The sequence below is a fragment of the Mauremys mutica genome, chromosome 2 (genome assembly GCF_020497125.1).
Source record: "Mauremys mutica isolate MM-2020 ecotype Southern chromosome 2, ASM2049712v1, whole genome shotgun sequence".
NCBI lineage: Eukaryota > Metazoa > Chordata > Testudines > Geoemydidae > Mauremys > Mauremys mutica.
In genome coordinates, this window is record NC_059073.1 from 107,178,951 (window position 1) to 107,199,264 (window position 20,314).

The 20,314-nt window shown below is 45.6% G+C and overlaps 1 protein-coding gene across 2 annotated transcripts in view; it reads left to right on the forward strand.

Moving 5' to 3' along the window:
• The first annotated feature begins 2,779 nt into the window (after positions 1–2,779).
• Positions 2,780–20,314, forward strand: part of RBFA (ribosome binding factor A) — a 30,929-nt gene continuing 13,394 nt past the window's right edge. Inside the window, exons 1-6 of one of the 2 annotated variants that reach the window (XM_045006174.1) lie at positions 2,780–2,825; positions 3,228–3,324; positions 9,424–9,811; positions 11,632–11,803; positions 13,293–13,471; positions 15,465–15,561. In XM_045006174.1, the coding sequence (XP_044862109.1) occupies positions 9,427–9,811; positions 11,632–11,803; positions 13,293–13,471; positions 15,465–15,561 (833 nt within the window). In that variant the 5' untranslated portion in view covers positions 2,780–2,825; positions 3,228–3,324; positions 9,424–9,426. Of the gene's footprint in view, positions 2,826–3,227; positions 3,325–9,423; positions 9,812–11,631; positions 11,804–13,292; positions 13,472–15,464; positions 15,562–17,421; positions 17,702–20,314 lie in introns of those variants that run through there. The other variant, XM_045006176.1, reaches the window with a different exon arrangement.

Sequence of the window (20,314 nt, forward strand, 5' to 3'; positions counted from 1 at the left end):
AGTTCGCAAAGACAAGTGTGAATTCTTCAAGCCCTCTGTTGAATATTTGGGACACATCATCGATTCTGCAGGTCTTCATAAGGCCCCTGCAAAAGTTAAAGCTATTGTGGAGGCTCCCCCACCTCGAAATGTAAGCCAGCTACGCTCATTTCTAGGACTACTGAACTATTATGGAAAGTTCATTTCACAGTTAGCCACACTGCTAAAACCACTTCATGAGCTCCTTGGGCAGAACAAGGCCTGGAAGTGGACTGAAGCCTGTGATGTTGCATTTAACAAAGCTAAGGATGCATTGTTAAATTCTGAAGTTCTAACGCACTTTGATCCATCCTTACCCCTGCAATTGGCCTGCGATGCTTCCCCTTATGGAGTGGGAGCGGTCGTGTCACACATTATGCCTTCGGGAGAAGAAAGACCTATTGCTTTTGCTTCACGCACTCTAAGCAAAGCAGAAACTAACTACGCCCAAATCGAACGTGAGGCATTAGGAATTGTTTTTGGAATTAGGAAGTTTCATCAGTACCTGTTTGGGCGAAAGTTTACTCTTCTTACAGACCATCGACCTCTGACATCAATTTTTGGACCCTACACAGGCATTCCCCCATTAGCTGCTAGTCGTATGCAACGTTGGGCATTGATACTTTCTGCACACACATATGAAATCAAATATCGGAAATCCACTCTGCACGGCAATGCAGATGGCCTCTCAAGGTTGCCTTTACCGGTCAAACATCAAGATAGTGCCCAAAAGGAAATTTTCTACTTTGAACAGGTAGAGAATACACCCATCACTGCTACTCAGATAAAGAAGGCAACCCGCGTTGACCCAGTATTATCCCAAGTTATGGACCTGGTGATGCATGGAAAATCTCGACAAACCTCTCCGGTCTCACCCGACCTTGTTCCCTACATGTCCAGGCGGACGGAGTTATCGGTCCAATCTGGTTGTTTGTTGTGGGGGAGGCGTGTCATTATTCCACCACCCCTGAGATCACAGATGTTAGAACAGCTACATTCCGGTCACTGTGGAATAGTGCGCATGAAGGAAATTGCACGAAGCTATTTTTGGTGGCCTAGATTGGACAGTGCTATTGAAGAGAAGGCAAAAGCTTGTATGTCATGTCAGAGTGTAAGAAATGCACCCCAGTGGGCACCCCTACACCCATGGAACTGGCCTGAAAACCCGTGGCAACGTATTCACGTTGACTTTGCTGGCCCCCTTGAAGGGAGCATGTTCTTGGTGGCAGTAGATGCCCATTCTAAATGGCCAGAAGTCTCTATAATGCAGTCCACTACTGCAGAGAGTACTATCCAAAAACTACGAGGACTCTTTAGTCGTTTTGGTCTGCCAGAACAACTTGTGAGCGACAACGGACCGCAGTTCGTCTCTCAGGAGTTTCAAAATTTTATGAAGGCAAATGGGATACACCACATCACGTCAGCACCGTATCATCCGTCCACCAACGGATTAGCTGAAAGATTTGTGCAGACAATGAAAAACGCTTTGAAATCAGCAAAGGGACAACACTCCATTCAAAAGCGTCTGGATACCTTCTTACTTTCCTATAGAAACACACCTCATGCTACGACCCAGGCTTCCCCAGCCTTTCTAATGATGGGACGACAGCTGCGCACTTGCTTTGATCTGCTGAAACCTTCTGAACCCAGACAAACTGTGCAACATCACCAGTAATATCAAGTCATCAGACGGGCACCCAGAGCAAAAGACCGAACCTTTAGCCCAGGGCAGCCAGTTTTGGCTCGGAATTATACTTCCAGAGCTAAATGGGTCCCGGCCACAGTCATCACTCAAACAGGACCTGTTTCCTATACAGTCCGGACTGCAGAGAATCTTACCTGGCGGCGACATGTAGATCAGCTGTTGCCAGGTCATGCCAGTCTTCAGGACCCATCTGCAGTTGAGGGGTCTGACTTCACCCCTCCTGGTGAGACACCGAATCATGAGTCACCTGTTCCTGACTGTTCTCCTCCATTACTGCCGGCAGCTGAGATACCCCTTTGCCCAGCACGAGCTGATACCACCTCCTCACCTATTCGTGCTGCGGACCCTGAGCCCCTAGTACTTTCGGGTGCAACAACACCAGAAGTTCGCCGTAATCCACCTAGAGACAGAAGGCCTCCTCATCGGCTGGATCTTTAGTTAGGGCGAACCCACGGTTATGGGGCAAAATAATCCCCAGGGTTTAGCCGGGAATGGAGGCAGTCTACCCTCCTTCTCTAGTTTAGTGTGTGTTTTATTTAGGGGATGTTCTTATTAGGGGGGGAGGAATATGTTGTGTATTTGGTTGTCATGGGTTTTGTTACTATGGCAACTGAGTTAGACTATTAAGGGATAGCTCAGCCGGTTTCAACCGGCTGAGTGAGCTCTCTGTTTCTGTAAATAAAATGGAGGTTTTGGTTAGCTGTCTGCTCTCTGGCCTCAAGTGATTGCTTCCTACACCGGCTGTCCCTAGGACATAACAGTTATGAACTGGGCAGTATACAATTTATTATGTTCTTATCTACTCATTTCCTTACTTTTAAGTACTTGGGTATTGTAAATGATGTGGTGACAGTGTTCTGACCTAAAAACCTTAGCAGCTTTTTACATTGAAGTTTCTGAAATATATTACAGTATTTAAATTTATGCAATGTAATACTATAGATGTATATAGACTGTTAACTATATACAGTAAAACAAACTGTTATATATGTATGTGCCATGGGGATAGAGTTACAGTTGCTGTAGTAACCAGAATTTAGAATTTCCTGACTCTGGTCCATGACTCTTAACCATAACACCACTCATCTTCTGCATTTACATGGTAAACTTATTTCACTGCTTTGTTTAAAATTAATACTTCAAATTTGTCTCTCTACGTGTCTCCCAATGTAAGAGCAAATTAACACTTTGAAAATTTTAACTGTTTGTTTTGGGTAAAATGACTAATAACATTTGCCCACTTCATTGGGATGTTTGGAGGATTGGCTAATGTTTCCATAGAACTCTGAAGAAAAACATTATATAAATGTTAAATAATATTGTGTTAACCATTTAAACAAGAGTTCTTGTGTTTGAGCTGCAAATCTGTTTGTATTTAATTTTTAATATTAAAATATCTTTCTAAATTAGCAAATAATGAAGTTTTCCCTTTATACTTTGTTTCTCTTTATCCTGACATTTTCTGTACATGGCATTAAGAAAGTACACTGTTATTTCAACCCAGGTCCAGTAGTAGACCAAGAGGCACTGGTGGAAGCTCTTCAGACTGGCGTTATCAAGGCTGCAGCTTTGGATGTCACTTACCCTGAACCACTACCCAGGTACACAGCCGTGTGTATTTATCAAAAAATATTTAAAATAACAGAACAAGAAATAAGTACTCAAAAAGGCACAGCAGGTGGGGATTTGGCAGAGGTTGGAGATTGACACAGATGGCTGCCCTCTGTGTCTGAATTTAGCATTCTATCATGTTATGCACTATGATTGGGAACAGGCCGGAATGCAGAGTTGTCTGGTAAATTCAAACACCAAAGGCAGTAAATAGCAGGAGGGCAGTGCATGTGCCAAGCTAAGTCCTTTGGCCAATGCCTACCACAGAATCACAGCATGAAGCAGCACCAGCTGTGGTTCCAAACTCTTTACCTGAAGGGAGAAAACACCTGTCCCAGGGCAGTAGAAATGATGGTGATGGGTAGACACTGGATGAGCCACCACTGCTCAGACTACCTTCAGCAGCCTCACTTCTCCACTTCCCCGTACGTCTTGTCTCCGCAGTACAACATTGTTTATTTTACTGATGTTTTGCGGGTCTCACGGTCTTTAACTTCTAAAAAAAATAAAGCTGCTAGAACTACACCTCATGGAATGAATTGGCCCATATGACTTTTTAGAGCACTAAACTAAAGGGCAGGGATGTCGACTATCTGAGTCATGTAGATGAAGTCTATGGCATCACATAGGATTAATCCTTCCCTCCAATGTGTCACAGATTGCTGCCTATCGCAGAAAATCAGTTTCTGCGCTTCCACAAAGGAATGATATAAAAATCTTAAAACATTCCCATTCAGTTAGCACCCAAAACAAACTGAACTCGATTCACAAAGCTCTTAAGCAGACACTTACATACCATTAACATTAATGAGATTAAACAAGTTCATACATTTAAGAACATGCTTAAAGGCTTTGCTGAAGCAGGGCCTTTATTAATTAGGATAATGCCAGTAGCTATCTTAACCACACCTGGCTTTTTTTTATTCCTTTTTTTTGCAGAGATCATCCATTATTAAAACTAAAGAACATTCTTATAACTCCTCACCTTGGCATTAAAACAGACAAGACCACTCGCATGATAACGGAGGAAGCAGTTGCAAATATACTGGCAGCTCTTAATGGTCTCCCTATCCCCAATGAAGTGTTTCCCTAGCTGAGATATATTAAAGGACACAGCTATAAAAGAACATTATTCTACAACTCTCCTTACAGAAATGAAGACTTGCTACTACAGATGTGTGAAACCTTTGACTTGAACCTCAACCTCAGCCTTGATTTTGGTTTGCAAATAAATAATAGCTCTTACATCGCATTTTCATCAGTAGATCACAAAGTACACTCCACAATTGAGGTCAGAATCATTACTCCCATTTTACAGATTGGGAAATTGAGGCACAGAGAGGAGAAATGACTTGCCCAAGGTCACCCAGAAAGCCAATGCCAGAACCAGGAACAGAATGCAGATCTCCTCAGTCCCAGTCTAGTGTTCTATCCTCTTGTCTAAATGTAGATACAACTGTAAATGGTTTCCATATCTTATTGTTCACTTTGTAATTTGTCACAGCTGGACACAGGCTAAATGGATCTATGAAAACATTGACTGCTGCTGATTGTTGGTGTATTTATAGTTCTAACAATGTTCTCTGGGGGAGATTAAATAGGGTACTCAAATAATATTTTCTAATATGTTAATTAGCTTACTTCCAAGTCTGGTGAATATGCCAGACCCTGTTGAGACCCCACCTAGTCTGTCATTTTGCACTGGTTTTTTAATATGGAAAAACAAGTTTATTCAAATCCAAACTTATCTAAATTTTAGAGCCATCAAAATATGTACTCCAGGAGACTTCAATTGCCATTTTAAATTGATATTACACGAGATAAAATTTCCCAAATTATGCCAATCTCAGAGACTTTAAGAAATAGTATTTCCATAGAAGAGAGAGGCAATTAAGGCCTTTCAACGGGGAAATGCAGCTGGCTTTGATGGGTTTAGCACTGAATTTTATATGTCAGCTCTTAAAGAAAATGTTTTATGAAGGTTTGCAAGAAGAAACGACTCCAATCCGCCCTAGCTGAGGCCTAAATAATACTTACTCATTAAACAGGAAAAGACACTCCATTACATGTCTTCTACATACCAATAGCCATACTTAATAAAGATATGAAAATATTGGCCAATACCCTCATGCTTGGATTAGAGAGCTCTCTCTCATAATTCAATATTGTCCACAATTAATTAACACAGACAGAGGCTTCGTGCTCATCTACAGATTGTCCAGTAATCTCAGAAGAGTTTTTTATCTAATTCATTATTCAGTGTCACCAAAACCCTCACCCATATAATATCTATGGAGACATAAAAAGCCTTTTCATAGATAAGCCTTCTTTTTAGTTATTACATCAATTTGACCTTGGCAAAATGTTGATTAGAACTCTGAGCCCCAAAAAATCAGCTCCATCTGCCTCGTTTATAGACAATAGCTAGAGATATCTCCTCTCCCTAGTGATGTTTGTTCTTGTTATTGAATATCAAAGATTTTTAGAAGCAGTAAACAAACTAAATGCATACAGATTGGCAAGATAGAGGAAGAAGTTGTGCTATATTGGGTAGGCAACCTATGGCACGCGTGCTGAAGGCGGCACGCAAGCTGATTTTTCAGTGGCACTCACACTGCCTGGGTCCTGGCCACCAGTCCGGGGGGCTCTGCATTTTAATTTAATTTTAAATGAAGCTTCTTAAACCTTTTAAAAACCTTATTTACTTTACATAAAACAATAGTTTAGTTCAGGTTGTTTACCTGCCGTGTCCGTAGGTTTGGCCGATTGCGGCTCCCAGTGGCCAGTGTTCACCATTCCAGGCCAATGGGGGCTGCGGGAAGCAGCGCAGGTCGAGGGATGTGCTGGCTGCCACTTCCTGCAGCCCTCATTGGCCTGGAGCAGCGAACTGCGGCCAGTGAGAGCCACAATCGGCCGAACCTGCGGATGCGGCAGGTAAACAAACCGGCCCGGCCTGGCGGGCTGCAGGCCAAAGGTTGCCAATCCCTGGTTTAGTTATATATATATATGACCCCTGTGCTATATGCAGCCAATTTGCTGACTTTTTTTGTACTCAAGTCATTGAGTCCGCACTTGCTTTATTAGACACTTGCAACAGTATAGTAAACCAGGGGTCGGCAACCTTTCAGAAGTGGTGTGCCGAGTCTTTATTTATTCACTCTAATTTAAGGTTTCGCGTTCCAGTAATACATTTTAACGTTTTTAGAAGGTCTCTTTCTATAAGTCTATAATATATAACTAAACTATTGTTGTATGTAAAATAAATAAGAGTTTTTAAATGTTTAAGAAGCTTCATTTAAAATTAAATTAAAATGCAGAGCCCCCCGGACCAGTGGCTAGGACCCAGGCAGTGTGAGTGCCACTGAAAATCAGCTTGTGTGCCACCTTTGGAACGCGTGCCATAGGTTGCCTACCCCTGTAGTAGGCTATCTGGTTACAAATTAAGATCTCCGAAACCTCTGATGTCCTGCTGTGTAAGGGAGCCACACAAGAAGTCTTCATTTAAATAAGTTCCAGGATGAATAAAATATCTTACAGTTCAAGTCCCTTCAAACCTCAAAAATGCATCCAGACTTAATCCATTCAACCAGGACTTACTCAGGCAGGCTAATTATCAGCAACAGGAAGAAGAGTCCTCTTCAAGATGAAATTTCCACCATGTTTGGAATACCAAATGTACTCATAAATTTACCATCCTGATTTTTCCACATATGCATAAGATTTTTATTAAATTGCTCAGACAAAATAAGAAACTAAGAATTAACCTAAAGAATCTTTGGAAATAAAGAAACCTCTATGAAAACACAGAAAACTCTGAACCACCAATAGAATTAAACCCTCTTTATATCACTCTTCCTGAATATACACAAAGATAAATAAATGTTGGGTTAAGGCCTGTGTAACTGGGGGTAGCATACTTCTGGTTCTTTCACCACAAGATCTGACACTCTGCCTCCGGCGGATAAATCTGGGCAATAGGATTCCAGCTTTTGTAAAAACAGAAAAACTCCAACAACTTGTTTTGAGTACTTTGGCACTCTGTACCTCAAAGCAGCTCCCTGGACCCCCATATTCACCCCAGATAATTATGATATATTTCATATAAAGCATGCCGTGTTCTTACATGAATGCCATGTTCATATGAGAAATCATGAGCTGCTGAAATCCATTGTTCTATCCAAATATGTACGGTATATCATTAGTGTGTATGAAGTTATGAGATTTTGCTGTATGGTTGTTACTGAGATGTGTTGTAAATCTGAGAGTCTCTAATGCTAATTCTGCAGCAACAATGACAAAGGATGTAACCAACACTTGGGCGGGTGTTGAATGATCATCACCGGCCATTGACCAGCAGGGGAATAGTAAAAAAAGGGATTTACAATTCAATGACAGTTGTACAAGCACCACACAATGGGGACTGCTCAACTCTGAGATTCACCAAGGCTCACCAGGCATGCCTGGGCCAGTGTCTTCCAGGCACACGGATTGAGGATATAAAATAGGGGACAGTGGCATCATGCTAGGGCTTTTCTCCTCCCCCACCTACGCTGGAAGCAACAAAATGCTGGGAAGACAAAGACTTCAACTGAGGAGACTGGTCCCAGGCTTAAAAGGGGAAGCCTGTGTATTAAGAACTGAAATATCCAGTGGGGAGAGAAAACTCTAGATTTAAATACTGCCTAGTGTAACAAGGTTTAAGATTTAGACTGTGCTCTTACCTTTTATTTTCTTTGGTAACGATCTCTGACCTTTTATGTCTACCACTTAAAATCTATCTGTAGTTAATAAATCTGTTTTATGTTTTACCTAAAACTGTGTGCTTTGGTTGAAGTGTTTGGGAAATCTCAATTCAGGTTAGAAAGGCCTGTGTGTGTCTTCTCCACATCGAGGAAGGGGCGGACTGGGTTATAAACTTATACTGGTCAGGCTTCTGACCAGGACAAAAGGGTATAGTCTGAGGTGCAAGGTTGGGGGTTTGGGAGAGATATATTGGTGCCTTCCTCTGTGTGATTTCATGAGTGGCTCTGGGAGCATTCATGCAATTTAGCTGGGTATGTGGCTCCACGTGCTGTTGTGCTGAGTGATAACAGCACCTGGAGGGGTTTGCTGCTTGTCACTAGCAAAGCATTGGGAGAAACAGCCCAGGCTAGAGAGTTAAGGGAGCACAGTGGTACCCCAGTTCCAGCTTGTACACTGGGGATCTTGTCACAAATACTCTTAGCTAAAAATGTATATTTTAACTATTGGACATCAGAGCAAACTCCTATGCTAGACCAATGGTTTTCATTCATCAGATTTTTTGCTTACAGTACAGATCATGGTTTACATCACACAGAAAGAAGCTCTTTTTTTCATGCTACTATACTTTCATAAAAACTCTATAGTGTATTCCTTACCATATAGCATCAAAGACTACTTCGGCCTGTTTTCAATCTGCTCTGAACCTATATTGTCTTAGTATGTATGCACAATCTAAATAATTCAGCTATGTACTACTTCAAAGTGTATTCTACTCTGTTTTATTTGTTTATTACATCAGTGCAAATATATCATGAGTGAAATCCTGACCACATTGAAATCAGTGGCAAAATTCCCACTGACTTAAATGGAGCCAGGATTTTATCCCTTGGGTTTAGGTACCAGTGTGTGAGAAGCCCTAGAAAGCTTTATACAGTGATTCAGACCTGGGTCTGGGTTTGCAGCAGGCTAGCGAGTCTGGCTCAAGCCAGGCAGGGCACTGACGTCATAAGCTGCCAGAGCAGGAAAGCAGGGGCAGAAGTAGTCTGGGCACATCAGGTGGCAGCTCCCAGGGGGTTTCTGTGATCCAACTCATCACATATGCCATGCTATAACAACAATGCTTTCTTGCCAAAGTAACAATTGCTTCCAAACTGGACTATCCTCTGAATAGTGCAGCAACAGTTTTTCAAAATAAATAAGACAGGGAAACTTTGGACATGAGTTTACTGTCTCTTTCTGTCGTAACAGGGCAAGTGAAGTAAAGCCCTGCTGGACTGTTGTTTAAAATGTGTGGGGATGGAGAAATGTTGCTCAGGGAAACACTTTGGTTTTGTTTCCTTTTGTAGGGCATGGAAAAGCAAGAGCTGCCTTATGTGTTGATAAACACTATAGGAGGGACATACGGAGCATATGAGGATCATGTCGAGTTTCTGAAGAAACATTTTAACCTTATCACCATGAAGGAATTTCTTGAAAACAAAAACCGTTTTAGTGAAAAGATCAAAGCTATTTATATGTGGTGGAGCAAACCAGCTGCTAACCAGGAGCTTCTCCATAGTCTGCCTAACTTAAAGGTGATTGCAACCTCTGGGGCAGGAGTGGATCATTTGGACTTGAAACTGATCTCCTCCAGCTTTGGAGTGAAAGTTGCCAACACTCCCTTTGCTGTTTGCAATGCCACTGCAGATCTGGGGATGGCTTTAATGTTGGCATCTGCCAGGAGACTAGCGGAAGGTAACCATTTAATTTTTTTCAGGATCAGCATTTCAAAATATGCTATGTTAAAATGTATGTGGATGCATAGCTAAAAATATAAATACACAAAATCAAGGAATGGGAAAAGGTGACAATAAGGTCTCATGGTAACATTAGCTTGCCCAGAGGGCACATATAATGTCCAAACAAAAATGTCAGTAAATAGATATGCCTCCCCAGATACCTCTAGTTTTAGAGCTTCCCTCCCCTTCCCCAGCCAGGGCTGGCACCAGCAAAGGAAGCAGATGCTTGGGGCAGCCAATGGAAAGGAGTGGCACGTCGGGGTCTTCGGCTGTAATTTGGCAGCAGATCCCTCAGTCCCTCTTCCTCTTTGAGCTGCCGTTGAAGTGGAAGAGAGGGAAAGAAGGACCCGCCGCTGAATTGCCACAGAGGAATGAAGCGGCGCGACTGAGCTGCCGCCAAAGTGCTGACAATCTTTTTTGTTTTGCTTCACTGCTTGGGGCGGCAAAAAAGCTGGAGCCGGCCCTGACCCCAGCTCATAACCACCACCCCATACTACTTGTTCCCTCTGCCCCTCCTTTTCCAGGCCCAACAAGAGGGAGCCCTGTGCTTTGCCTTTTTGAGGCTGTGAATTAGCCCCATAAAAACCTTTATTCATACTTCTGTGCCTCGTCTCTCTGCCTGCAACATATGTGCAGGAGACACAATGGCAGCCAGGTGTCCTGCAGCCTCCTGGGGCTGGAGTAGATCAGGCTCCACTGAAAGTCACCTGGTGATGGTACTGCAATCTGTAGTGCATCAGCTACATTATCCAGAGTCTACAGTGTAGGTGACACAGCTATGGCACTGTTGGTGGGACTTAGTGCCATTAGCTCCTAATGACTAGCCACCCCAAGATGGACAGCTCAGATACTGGTTGAAGAGCTGACAATTTCTACCGCTTCCAGAGCCAAAGATGACAAGAGCAGGTTTGTGATGGAAATAAAATTGAGGTTAAGAGTCTCATCTCACTCCCCACTCTCCCCCAAAGGGTGTTGGGGGCGGGGAGAAGGGAGGGTGAAAGGAGACTTTTACTGCTATGAGCAAAAAAAATCAAATCAAGAGCTCTGGTTGCCAATGTCAACATTACCCATCATGTGTTTGATTAAAAGTAATTATTGGCGCTCCATTGCCATGCTGACTTGTGAGCCAAAGGAAAGAGACAGTGTGACAGTTTACACCCCTAGGTGCAGGGCAGCACGGCCTAGCAGCAGGATCTATGGAGCAGCCCTTAGGTGCCGGGCAGCATGGCCTAGCAGCCAGGGTCTATTGGGGTAGGGCACCCACCAAGGGGTGTGGCAGCCCCAGTAGGGGAGCCCAGGCCCACCCAACTCCACCAAGCCCCAACCCAGGGCCCTAACAGTCACATAGCAACTTGCCACTGACTCAACAGGGAGGTCCTACCAAAACACACTGAGGTTTCCCAGGTGTCACCCTCCCTGGGTCACTTCCTACCAGTGTCTGCATTGGGGACTCCCATGAGACATCAGATTCTCTGTGGTTATCTGGGCCAGTCACCTCCAGTGGCTGCTCCCGTCACCAGGGTTCAGGTGGGCCCAAGGGGGCTCTAATTCCTGGTGTAGTCAGGCGCTTCCCCGTCAGGTCCTTCTCCTTCCTCCCTTTATACTGCTAGAGCATCTGGAACATGCTCAGTCCTGCCGGGGAGGCAGGACTTCCCCTCTTAATAATATGGGCTTAACCCTGTCTGGGCTAGTGCAGGGTAAGCAGACTCCATCACAAATGGGTATCTGAATGCCTGGCATCATTCCATTCCTCATGTGCTATTTTTCTTTTTTCAGGTTGTCAGATTGCAGTTTCCCCAAACACTGAGCATTTTGCTGCTGACTGGCTGGGAGATGAAGTCACCGGGGCTATTCTTGGTATCATTGGAATGGGCAGTATTGGGTATATGGTGGCCAAGAGAGCCAAAGCTTTTGAAATGAAAATTCTTTATCACAACAGGATCCAGAGGTAAAAGTATGTCTGATCCCAGTTAGAAAATCAATTTTGTAACTGCTTGTAAAGATTACTTGTAGCTGTCATTGTCTCAAACGTGTCATATTAGTTTATTCAGCTCGTCTTAATTTCAGGATGCGGCATAAGAACATAATGGTGTGATACCTGCAGCCTTATCCTTAAGTACCTTTTTTATTATTGCTATTCCATTTTTAAATGATGAAATACATAGAACTGTTCTGAGGTTTGTTTAAAAATGTGCAGGAAGGATTAGAAATTTGCCTGCCATGCCGGTGGTCTTATACATCAGTAGTCATCCTCCAAACTTTTGATAGTATGGACCACATCTTAATAGATAGTGGAAATAAAAGATAGTCCAATCAAACAATATTCCTGTAGCAATTATGTAGCAGTGGTCCCAAACAGAAGTAGCTAGTATGGCTCCTTCACCTCTTAGAAGCAGCTGAATATAAAGAGAGTTGCACCATATGAACTGTTAGCTCTCTGTGGACCGACACTATAATAATAGAAGAAGAATAAAAGAATAATTTCTCTCCTTTCATCATGTCTGCTGCCATGTTGCAGACACAGAAAGCAAGTGAAAATCATGAGGGTTGGGAGGGAATCCATGTTAGGACCAGAAAGCATGATCATCAACATCATTACTTTTACATTTTAATATTGTGGCCCCATTGGGCTAGGTCCTATACAAACATATAGTAAATATATCCTAGCTGAGAAACTTTACCAAGAAGATTGGGCCATAGGACCTCAGACAGACCAGCTACTGATGGTCTGAGAACAGCATCACTTGCTATGGATCAAGCACAAATTCCACTGATTGACAAATGCAGAAGGAGCCTTAAGAGATATTTGTAACTGAGTTTAGTTACAGAACATCCCAATAGGAGGAAAGACAGTTCAATAAATATATTTAATATTTGCTCTCATTTATATTCGTTCTCTCTGCTCTTGCTCCCCTGACTCCTTTGGCACTTGAGCCTGCATTGTTCTGCTTCATGACACCAGCTTTCTCATTAAGGAGCCCTCCAATAGGTTTCCCTCAGTTCTTCTTTCTGTGCCATTGTTTCCTGTGTTATATGCCTGAACCTCTTTCCCTCCTGTTATTTTAATGGCAGCTGTCCCTATTTCCATCTTGATGTAAGAAGGAAAGTAAACAGTCTCCTCCAAAACAGGCAGCAATGCTGTTCCCTAAATAGGCTAGCAGGAAGACTCTTGCAGACTTGACATTCCACTCTGCAGTGGATGCCAAAGTAATCATCTCTGCATGGTGTACCTGATGCTTCCTCCTGGGAAGCAGATACTCTTGCAAATACAGGGCTCCTGCATGGTCATACACTGAACTGCAAACAAGTAACTAGCCAACTGAATCTCACAGATGGGGCAGCAGGGGAGTGAGAAGGTGAAATCCATTTCTGTAATAGAGATTTGAACCTCCAATATTTTCTGCTTACAAGAGCAGTTGAACTTTGTTTTCCTTCAGAAAAGAGGAAGAGGAACGGGCTGTTGGTGCCATTTATTGTAAAAAGATAGAAGACTTGCTCCAGCAGTCAGATTTTGTGATGCAGGTTGTGAAGCTGACACCTCAGACAGACAAACTGTTTGGGAAGAAGGAGTTAGAACTGATGAAACCCACTGCTACTCTCATTAAAATCAGCAGAGGTAGGGTACAGAATGACTGCTTACCAACCACAATGCAATTTACCTTCAGTGCAAGGGTCTCTGGGAAAAAAATCAACTCCTGATACTAGTGCCTACACTGAAATTTTCTGTGGGAACTGTGATAGCAGGGTTGTCAAGATTCTAAATGTCTGTGGACCTGACAGGGCCGGCTCCAGAGCCCAGCAGGGCAAGCACCCGCCTGGGGCGGCCCTTTCCCGGGGGGGCGGCAGGCTGGGCCGGCGGACCTGCCGCAGTCATGCCTGCGGGAGGTCCACCGGAGCCCCGGGAGCAGCGGACCTGCCGCAGGCATGACTGCGGAGGGGACGCTCGGCCGGCGGCTCCAGTGGACCTCCCGCAGGCATGACTGCGGACGGTTCGCTGGTCCCGCGGCTCGGCTGGACCTCCCGCAGGCATGACTGCGGCAGCTCAACCGGAGCCGCTGGACCAGCGAACCGCCCGCAGCTGCGGGAGGTCCAGCCAAGCCGCGCGACCAGCGGACCCTCCGCAGTCATGCCCGCGGGAGGTCCGCTACTCCCGCGGCTCGGGGGCGCCTCCCGTGCATGACTGCTTGGGGCGGCCAAATTTGTAGAGCCGCCCCTGGGACCTGATTCAGCAAAACACTTAAGCACATGCATAACTTTAAAAATGTGCTTAAACTTTTAAACTATTAAACTTCAATGGACACTCACGTGCTTAAAATTAAGTACATGTGTAAATGCTTTGCTGAACAGGTGTGGGATTAACTCAAGTGTCTAAAGTTCTGCAGGTACTCAAGTGCTCTGTTAAACTGAGGACAATAGCAGGAGATTGTCTCCTGTGAGTTTAGGATTAAACAGAGATTAAACTCTCCTGTTGCCTTTACACAAACATAAAAAAGTTGACCCCTCACAACCTACTCTTCTAAAGGCAGGAAGTTTAAAAAAAAATTGCCTATAGCCCAGGGGTAGCCAACCTATAGCCCAGGGGTAGCCAACCTATGGCTCCGGAGCCCAGGGCCGGCTCCAGGTTTTCTGCCGCCCCAAGCAGCAAAAAAAAAAAAAAAAAAAGCCGATCTGCGGCACTTTGGCGGCAGCTCAATTGTGCCGCTCCATTCTTCGGCAGCAGTTCGGCGGCGGGTCTTTCACTCCCTCTCTTACTCTTCGGCGGCACTTCAGCGGCAGCTTGAAGAGGAATGGAGGGACTGAGGGCCCCGCCACCGAATTCCCGCCGAAGACCCGGACATGCCGCCACAATAGCGGACGGAGTGCTGCCCCTTTGTACTGGCCACCCCAAGCACCTGCTTCCTTAGCTGGTGCCTGGAGCCGGTCCTGCCGGAGCCACATGCAGCTCTTCAGAAGTTAGTATGTGGCTCCTTGTATAGGCACCAAATCTGGGGCTTGAGCTACAGGCGCCAACTTTCCAGTGTGCCAGGGAATGCTCACTGCTCAACTCCTGGCTCTACCACAGACCCTGCCCCCGCTCCACCCATTCCTGCCCCCTCCCCTGAGCCTGCTATGCCCTCACTTCTCCTCCCTAGCCCCCAGAGCCTCCTGCATGCCACAAAACAGCTGATCGGGAGGTGCGGGGAGGGCGGGGGAGGCGCTGATCGATGGGGCTGCTGGTGGGTGGGAGGGCTAGGAGCAGGGTGGGGGGAGCTGTTGGGGGGCTGCTGACGTATTACTGTGGCTCTCTGGCAATGTACATTGTTAAATTCTGGCTCCTTCTCAGGCTCAGGTTGGCCACCCCTACTATAGCCCATGTAGATTGCCTAGCATTCTGGCACCAAATTCATCAAACAGGCAAAACTTTGACTATAGCATCCATACAATGCACATTTTAAAAATCTAGATCAGTAATATTTATAATAAAACCCTTGCTTGTAAATTTGCCGTTAAACATCAGCACTCATGTTTAAAGAGTTGGAAATCCATTTTCATTTTAAAATTATAGCACAGAGGTAAGTTTTTCTTGATTTAGTGGGGATGGCAATAATAATATTGTTGTTCTAACCCAGGTTCAGTGGTTGATCAAGATGCATTGGTGGAAGCACTTCAAAATGGGGTTATTAAGGCTACTGCTTTAGATGTGACATACCCTGAACCTCTGCCAAGGTAAAACATGGTTAAAAGTTAAATATAAAAGAGTGTGTGTGTGTGTACACATAGCTTAAACTAAGTGCGTGTATGTGAATATATGAATGAGAATAGTTGCATTACGTTTTATGTATATATATTCCCACTGAAATCAATGGGACTACTCAGGTGTGTAAATATTAAGCAGGACAGAGCCCTTAGAGCCCAGTCATGCAGTCCTTAGACAAATAAAACTCACACTGACTTCTTTGGGAATTTTGCTGCATAAAAACTGCATGCAGCAGCTTTAATTCCAATCTGTATATGCTTGACTCAAGCAATTATTTCAAATACCTATTAACACTCGTTTCCCCTCAGATCTTTATAATAAAATGAACCAATAAAATAGCTCTGAACCTCATCTCTACTTTTTCTATTGTTTTTTCTGCCCCACCTCCAGGCACCATCCTTTGTTAAAATTAAAGAACATTATTATAACTCCTCACATTGGATGTTCTACTACAAATTCTCATTGTCTCGTGATGAAGAATATGGTTGAAAGCATATTGGCTGCTCTTAATGGTCTCCCTATCCCTAATGAAGTGATTCCCCAGAGTGATTTGCATTTGGCAAAACTTTAATGATAACAAGAATAAACTGTCATTTGACACCTATTTACTCTATGTAATTATTTCAAATCTGTCACATAGACACGATGTAGAAGTAACGTTTCGTTTACATTTATTTTGACTTAATCACAACAGAAATTCTGCCTGAAAAATTATGGAGTATTTCATCCTGAGCCCTAAAGCAAAAATGAGTAATTCAGAAGTAGGCACAGGCTGAGTCTAGCTTTGGGTGTGTGCTTTATTTTGATTGCATCCTTAAAGTTGTTCTACAGCGTGAGAAATGAGAACTTCAATAAAGTGTCACTGTATTCTAGTGCCTTTTACAAGACAAACTACACTCTAAAGCAAAATGTAGACAATATGTGTTTAATAAAGGGCCAGACTGAATGTTGCCTGTAGGTCATAATAAGAGACAGCACTTGTGATGTGCCACCCCAGGAGCAGCACACAGGAGCTATGACAAAGGCGAGGCTTCTTCCCAACCAATTTCTCCCTTGCTACAGTAACATTGTTTCCTCTCTGCATTAGCTGAGCTCCCCTGGTTGATGCCTTTAGGGAAGTCCAGGAAAGGCATTATTATTTCACATGCCTCCCTGTCCATCATCAGCACAGCAGTGGAGGAGTAGCAGACCTTCAGTGCCTCCTGTCCCTGACCAACAGAGTGCCTGCACAAGGGAATAAGGGGCACCTGATGCCACCTGACCCCCCTTTAGTCCCATGCATGTGTGTGTGTAGGGAAAGGGACAGATGGACAGGTACACTTTTTAGCACTTTATAAATCTAATTAGATACAATGAAATGATGAGTCCTCCATCGCCTACAGAAAGGCAGCCAGCTCTGGGGTGGAATTCAGTGCAGTGTGATCAGTGAACAGCTTGCTCAGCAGTCCAGCTCTCTCCAGGGTCATCTTTTGTTTCGAACGCTACTGACTTGGCCAAAGTGGAGCATGGGCTGAGCCCGCCAGTCCCGCGGCCCTTTCTGAGGGGTGGGAGGTAGCTGGGAAAGAGGCCAGGCCCGCTGGGGGAACTCGGGACCCGGCTGGGGCCGAGGGCTCCTGCGAGGAGAGGCATGTCCCGCACTACGGGCCCTGTTATTAGTGCATGGGAGGGCGGCGGCGCCTCTCCTGGGCGAGTGCAGCTGAGTCTCCTGCAGCGGCAGAAGGTGGCCTAAGCGACAAGCGCCTCACTAACGCGGGGGAGCGCGCAGCTCCCGCCTCCAGCGGCTCAGGGGCAGGGCCGGTGCGGTGCCGCCCATGCCCGCTAGGGGCGCGGCGCGGCGCAGGGAGGCCCGGCTGCTGCTCCCTCCCCCGGGCCCCGAGCGGCGCGCGGCAGCATGTGGGGCTCGCGGGCCGGCCCGGGGCCCCGATGGCGCCAGCTCCGAGCGATCGCACCCGGCGGGGCCGAGCGGCGGAGCGCTGCGAGCGGCGGCGGCGGAGCTGAGGCCGGCGCGGGCGCTCTGCTCCCGGGCGGCCCCGGGGGCCGGGCCCTGCACGGGTCCGCCGCCCTCTGCGGCTCCAAGAACCTGCTCAAGAAATTCGCCTCGAAAACCAAGTAAGTGCCCGGGCCGGGCTGGCCACCCCCCGGGAGCTCCCTTCTCCCAAGGCCGCGGAGCACGGGCCTCCCCGGGCAGCAACCTCCCCGCTGCTGGGGAGCGCCTGCCTTGCCCTGAAAACTGCTGCCACGGTTTGCAGCACCAGCAGCCTCCAATTCTGTGGCTGAGCGCTTGTGTCTACACGGGCGCCCCCTTCCAGCTGTGTGGAGGAACGCGTCTTGGTTAATTAGCTCCCCTCTCCTGCTTTATGTTGTTTACACTTGAGCCGTTTTGCAATGAGACTTAAAAGAAAATCTTCCTCGTGCAGAGTGTTCTGGCTTGAGCACGCTGCCCCCTACCTCCTAGCCCTAGGTATTTGCAGTAAAATTGACTTAATCTACAGTATGCATACTGCTAAACTCCCAAACTATCAGTATTCTCAGACAAAAATTATACTAAAGTGGAGTAAAGATTGAGGGGATTGGTAATTTAGGACAGAATATATTATAGGGATGTTTTGTAATTATGCCCAAACCAAATGCATGGAAATGCATATGGAAGTAAGTCAAACCACCTTAAATCTAATGATCCTGCAGTAGTCAGAATAAGACATTTTAATAATTGTGGTCCCAGATTAAATGTATTTGTATTTCCTTCTGTTCTCCTCTCCTCCCCCTCCCCCATGGGTTCTCTACATAGTGTTGCTATTTGCTTACTTCACTAAGGGTATGTCTACACTACGAAATTAGGTCAATTTTATAGAAGTCAATCTTTAGAATTCAATTTTATACAGTTGACTCTGTATGTCCCCACTAAGCGCATTAAGTCGTCCTCACTGCCATGGCTAGCATTGACTCACGGAGCGATAGAATGACCAGATGGGACAGTCACAATTTTGGGGTCTTTTTCTTATATAGGCTCCAATTATTCCCCCACCCCCTGTCCTGATTTTTCACACTTGCTGTCTGGTCACCCTATGGAGCGGTGCACTTTGGGCAACTATCCCACAGTTCTCGCAGTCTCTGCTGCCCATTGGAATTCTGGTTAAGCTCCCAGTGCCTGATGGGGCAAGAACATTGTCGTGGGTGGTTTTGGGTACATGTCCTCAGTCTCCCCTCCCTCCATCCGTGAAAGCAACTGCAGACAATCATTTCACACCTTTTTTTCCTGGGTTACCCATGCAGATTCCATAGCATGGTAAGCATGGAGCCCGCTCAGCTCACCGCCGCTGTTTTGAGTATTGTAAACACATTGCGCATTATACTGCAGTATGTGCAGAACCTGGCTAAGAGACAGCAACATGAGGATGACTGTGATGAGGACATGGACACAGATGTTCCTGAAAGCACGGGATGTGGCAATTGGGACATCATGGCGGCAGTGGGGCTGGTTGATACAGTGGAATGCTGATTCTGGGCCCGGCAAACAAGCACAGACTGATGGGACCGCATAGTGTTGCAGGTCTGGGATGATTCCCAGTGGCTGCAAAACTTTTGCATGAGTAAGGCCACTTTCCTGGAACTCTGTGAGTTGCTTTCCCGCTTTCTGAAGTCCAGGAATACCAAGATGAGAGCTGCCCTGACAGTTGAGAAGCGAGTGGCAATAGCCCTGTGGAAGCTTGCAACGCCTGACTGCTACCGGTCAGTCAGGAATCAATTTGGAGTGGGCAAGTCTACTGTGGGGACTGCTGTGATTCAAGAAGCCAATGCAATTACTGATGTTCTGCTATCAAGAGTAGTGACTCTGGGAAATGTGCAGGTCATAGTGGATGGCTTTGCTGAAATGGGATTCCCTAACTGTGGTGGGGCGATAGGAATATACGGTATGTTCCGTCTATCTTGGCACTGGACCACCTTGCCAACCAGTACATAAACCGCAAGGGGTACTTCTCAATGGTGCTGCAAGCACTGGTGGATCACAAGGGACGTTTCACCGACATCAGTGTGGGATGGCCAGGAAAAGTGCATGACGCTCGCATCTTTAGGAACTCCAGGCTGTTTGAACAGCTGCAAGAAGGGACTTAATTCCCAAACCAGAAAATTACTGTGGGGGGTGTTGAAATGCCAATAGTTATACTTGCAGACCCACCCTACCCCTTGCTCCCATGGCTCATGAAGCCATACACAGGCAGCCTGGACAGTAGTAAGAAGCAGTTCAACTATAAGCTGAGCAAGTGCAGAATGGTGGTAGAATGTGCCTTTGGACGTTTAAAAGCTCGCTGGTGCTGTTTGCTGACTAGGTTCGCCCTCAGTGCAACCAATATTCCCATTGTTATTGCTGCATGCTCCATAATATCTGTGAGAGTAAGGGGGAGACGTTTATAGTGGGGTGGGAGATTGAGGCAAATCGCCTGGTGGCTGATTTTGAGAGCCAGGGCGATTAGAAGAGCACAGCAGGGCGTGCTGCACATCAGAGAGGCTTTAAAAACTAGTTTCATGACTGGCCAGGCTACCGTGTGAGAGTTGTGTGTGTTTCTCCTTGATGCAAACCCACCCCCTTTGTTGATTTTAATCCCCTGTAAGCCAAACACCCTCCCCCCCCTTCGATCACAGCTGGCAAAGGAAATAAAGTCACTATTGTTTTCAAACCATGCATTCTTTATTAATTTTTTTTTTTTAAGTGAGATAACTGAC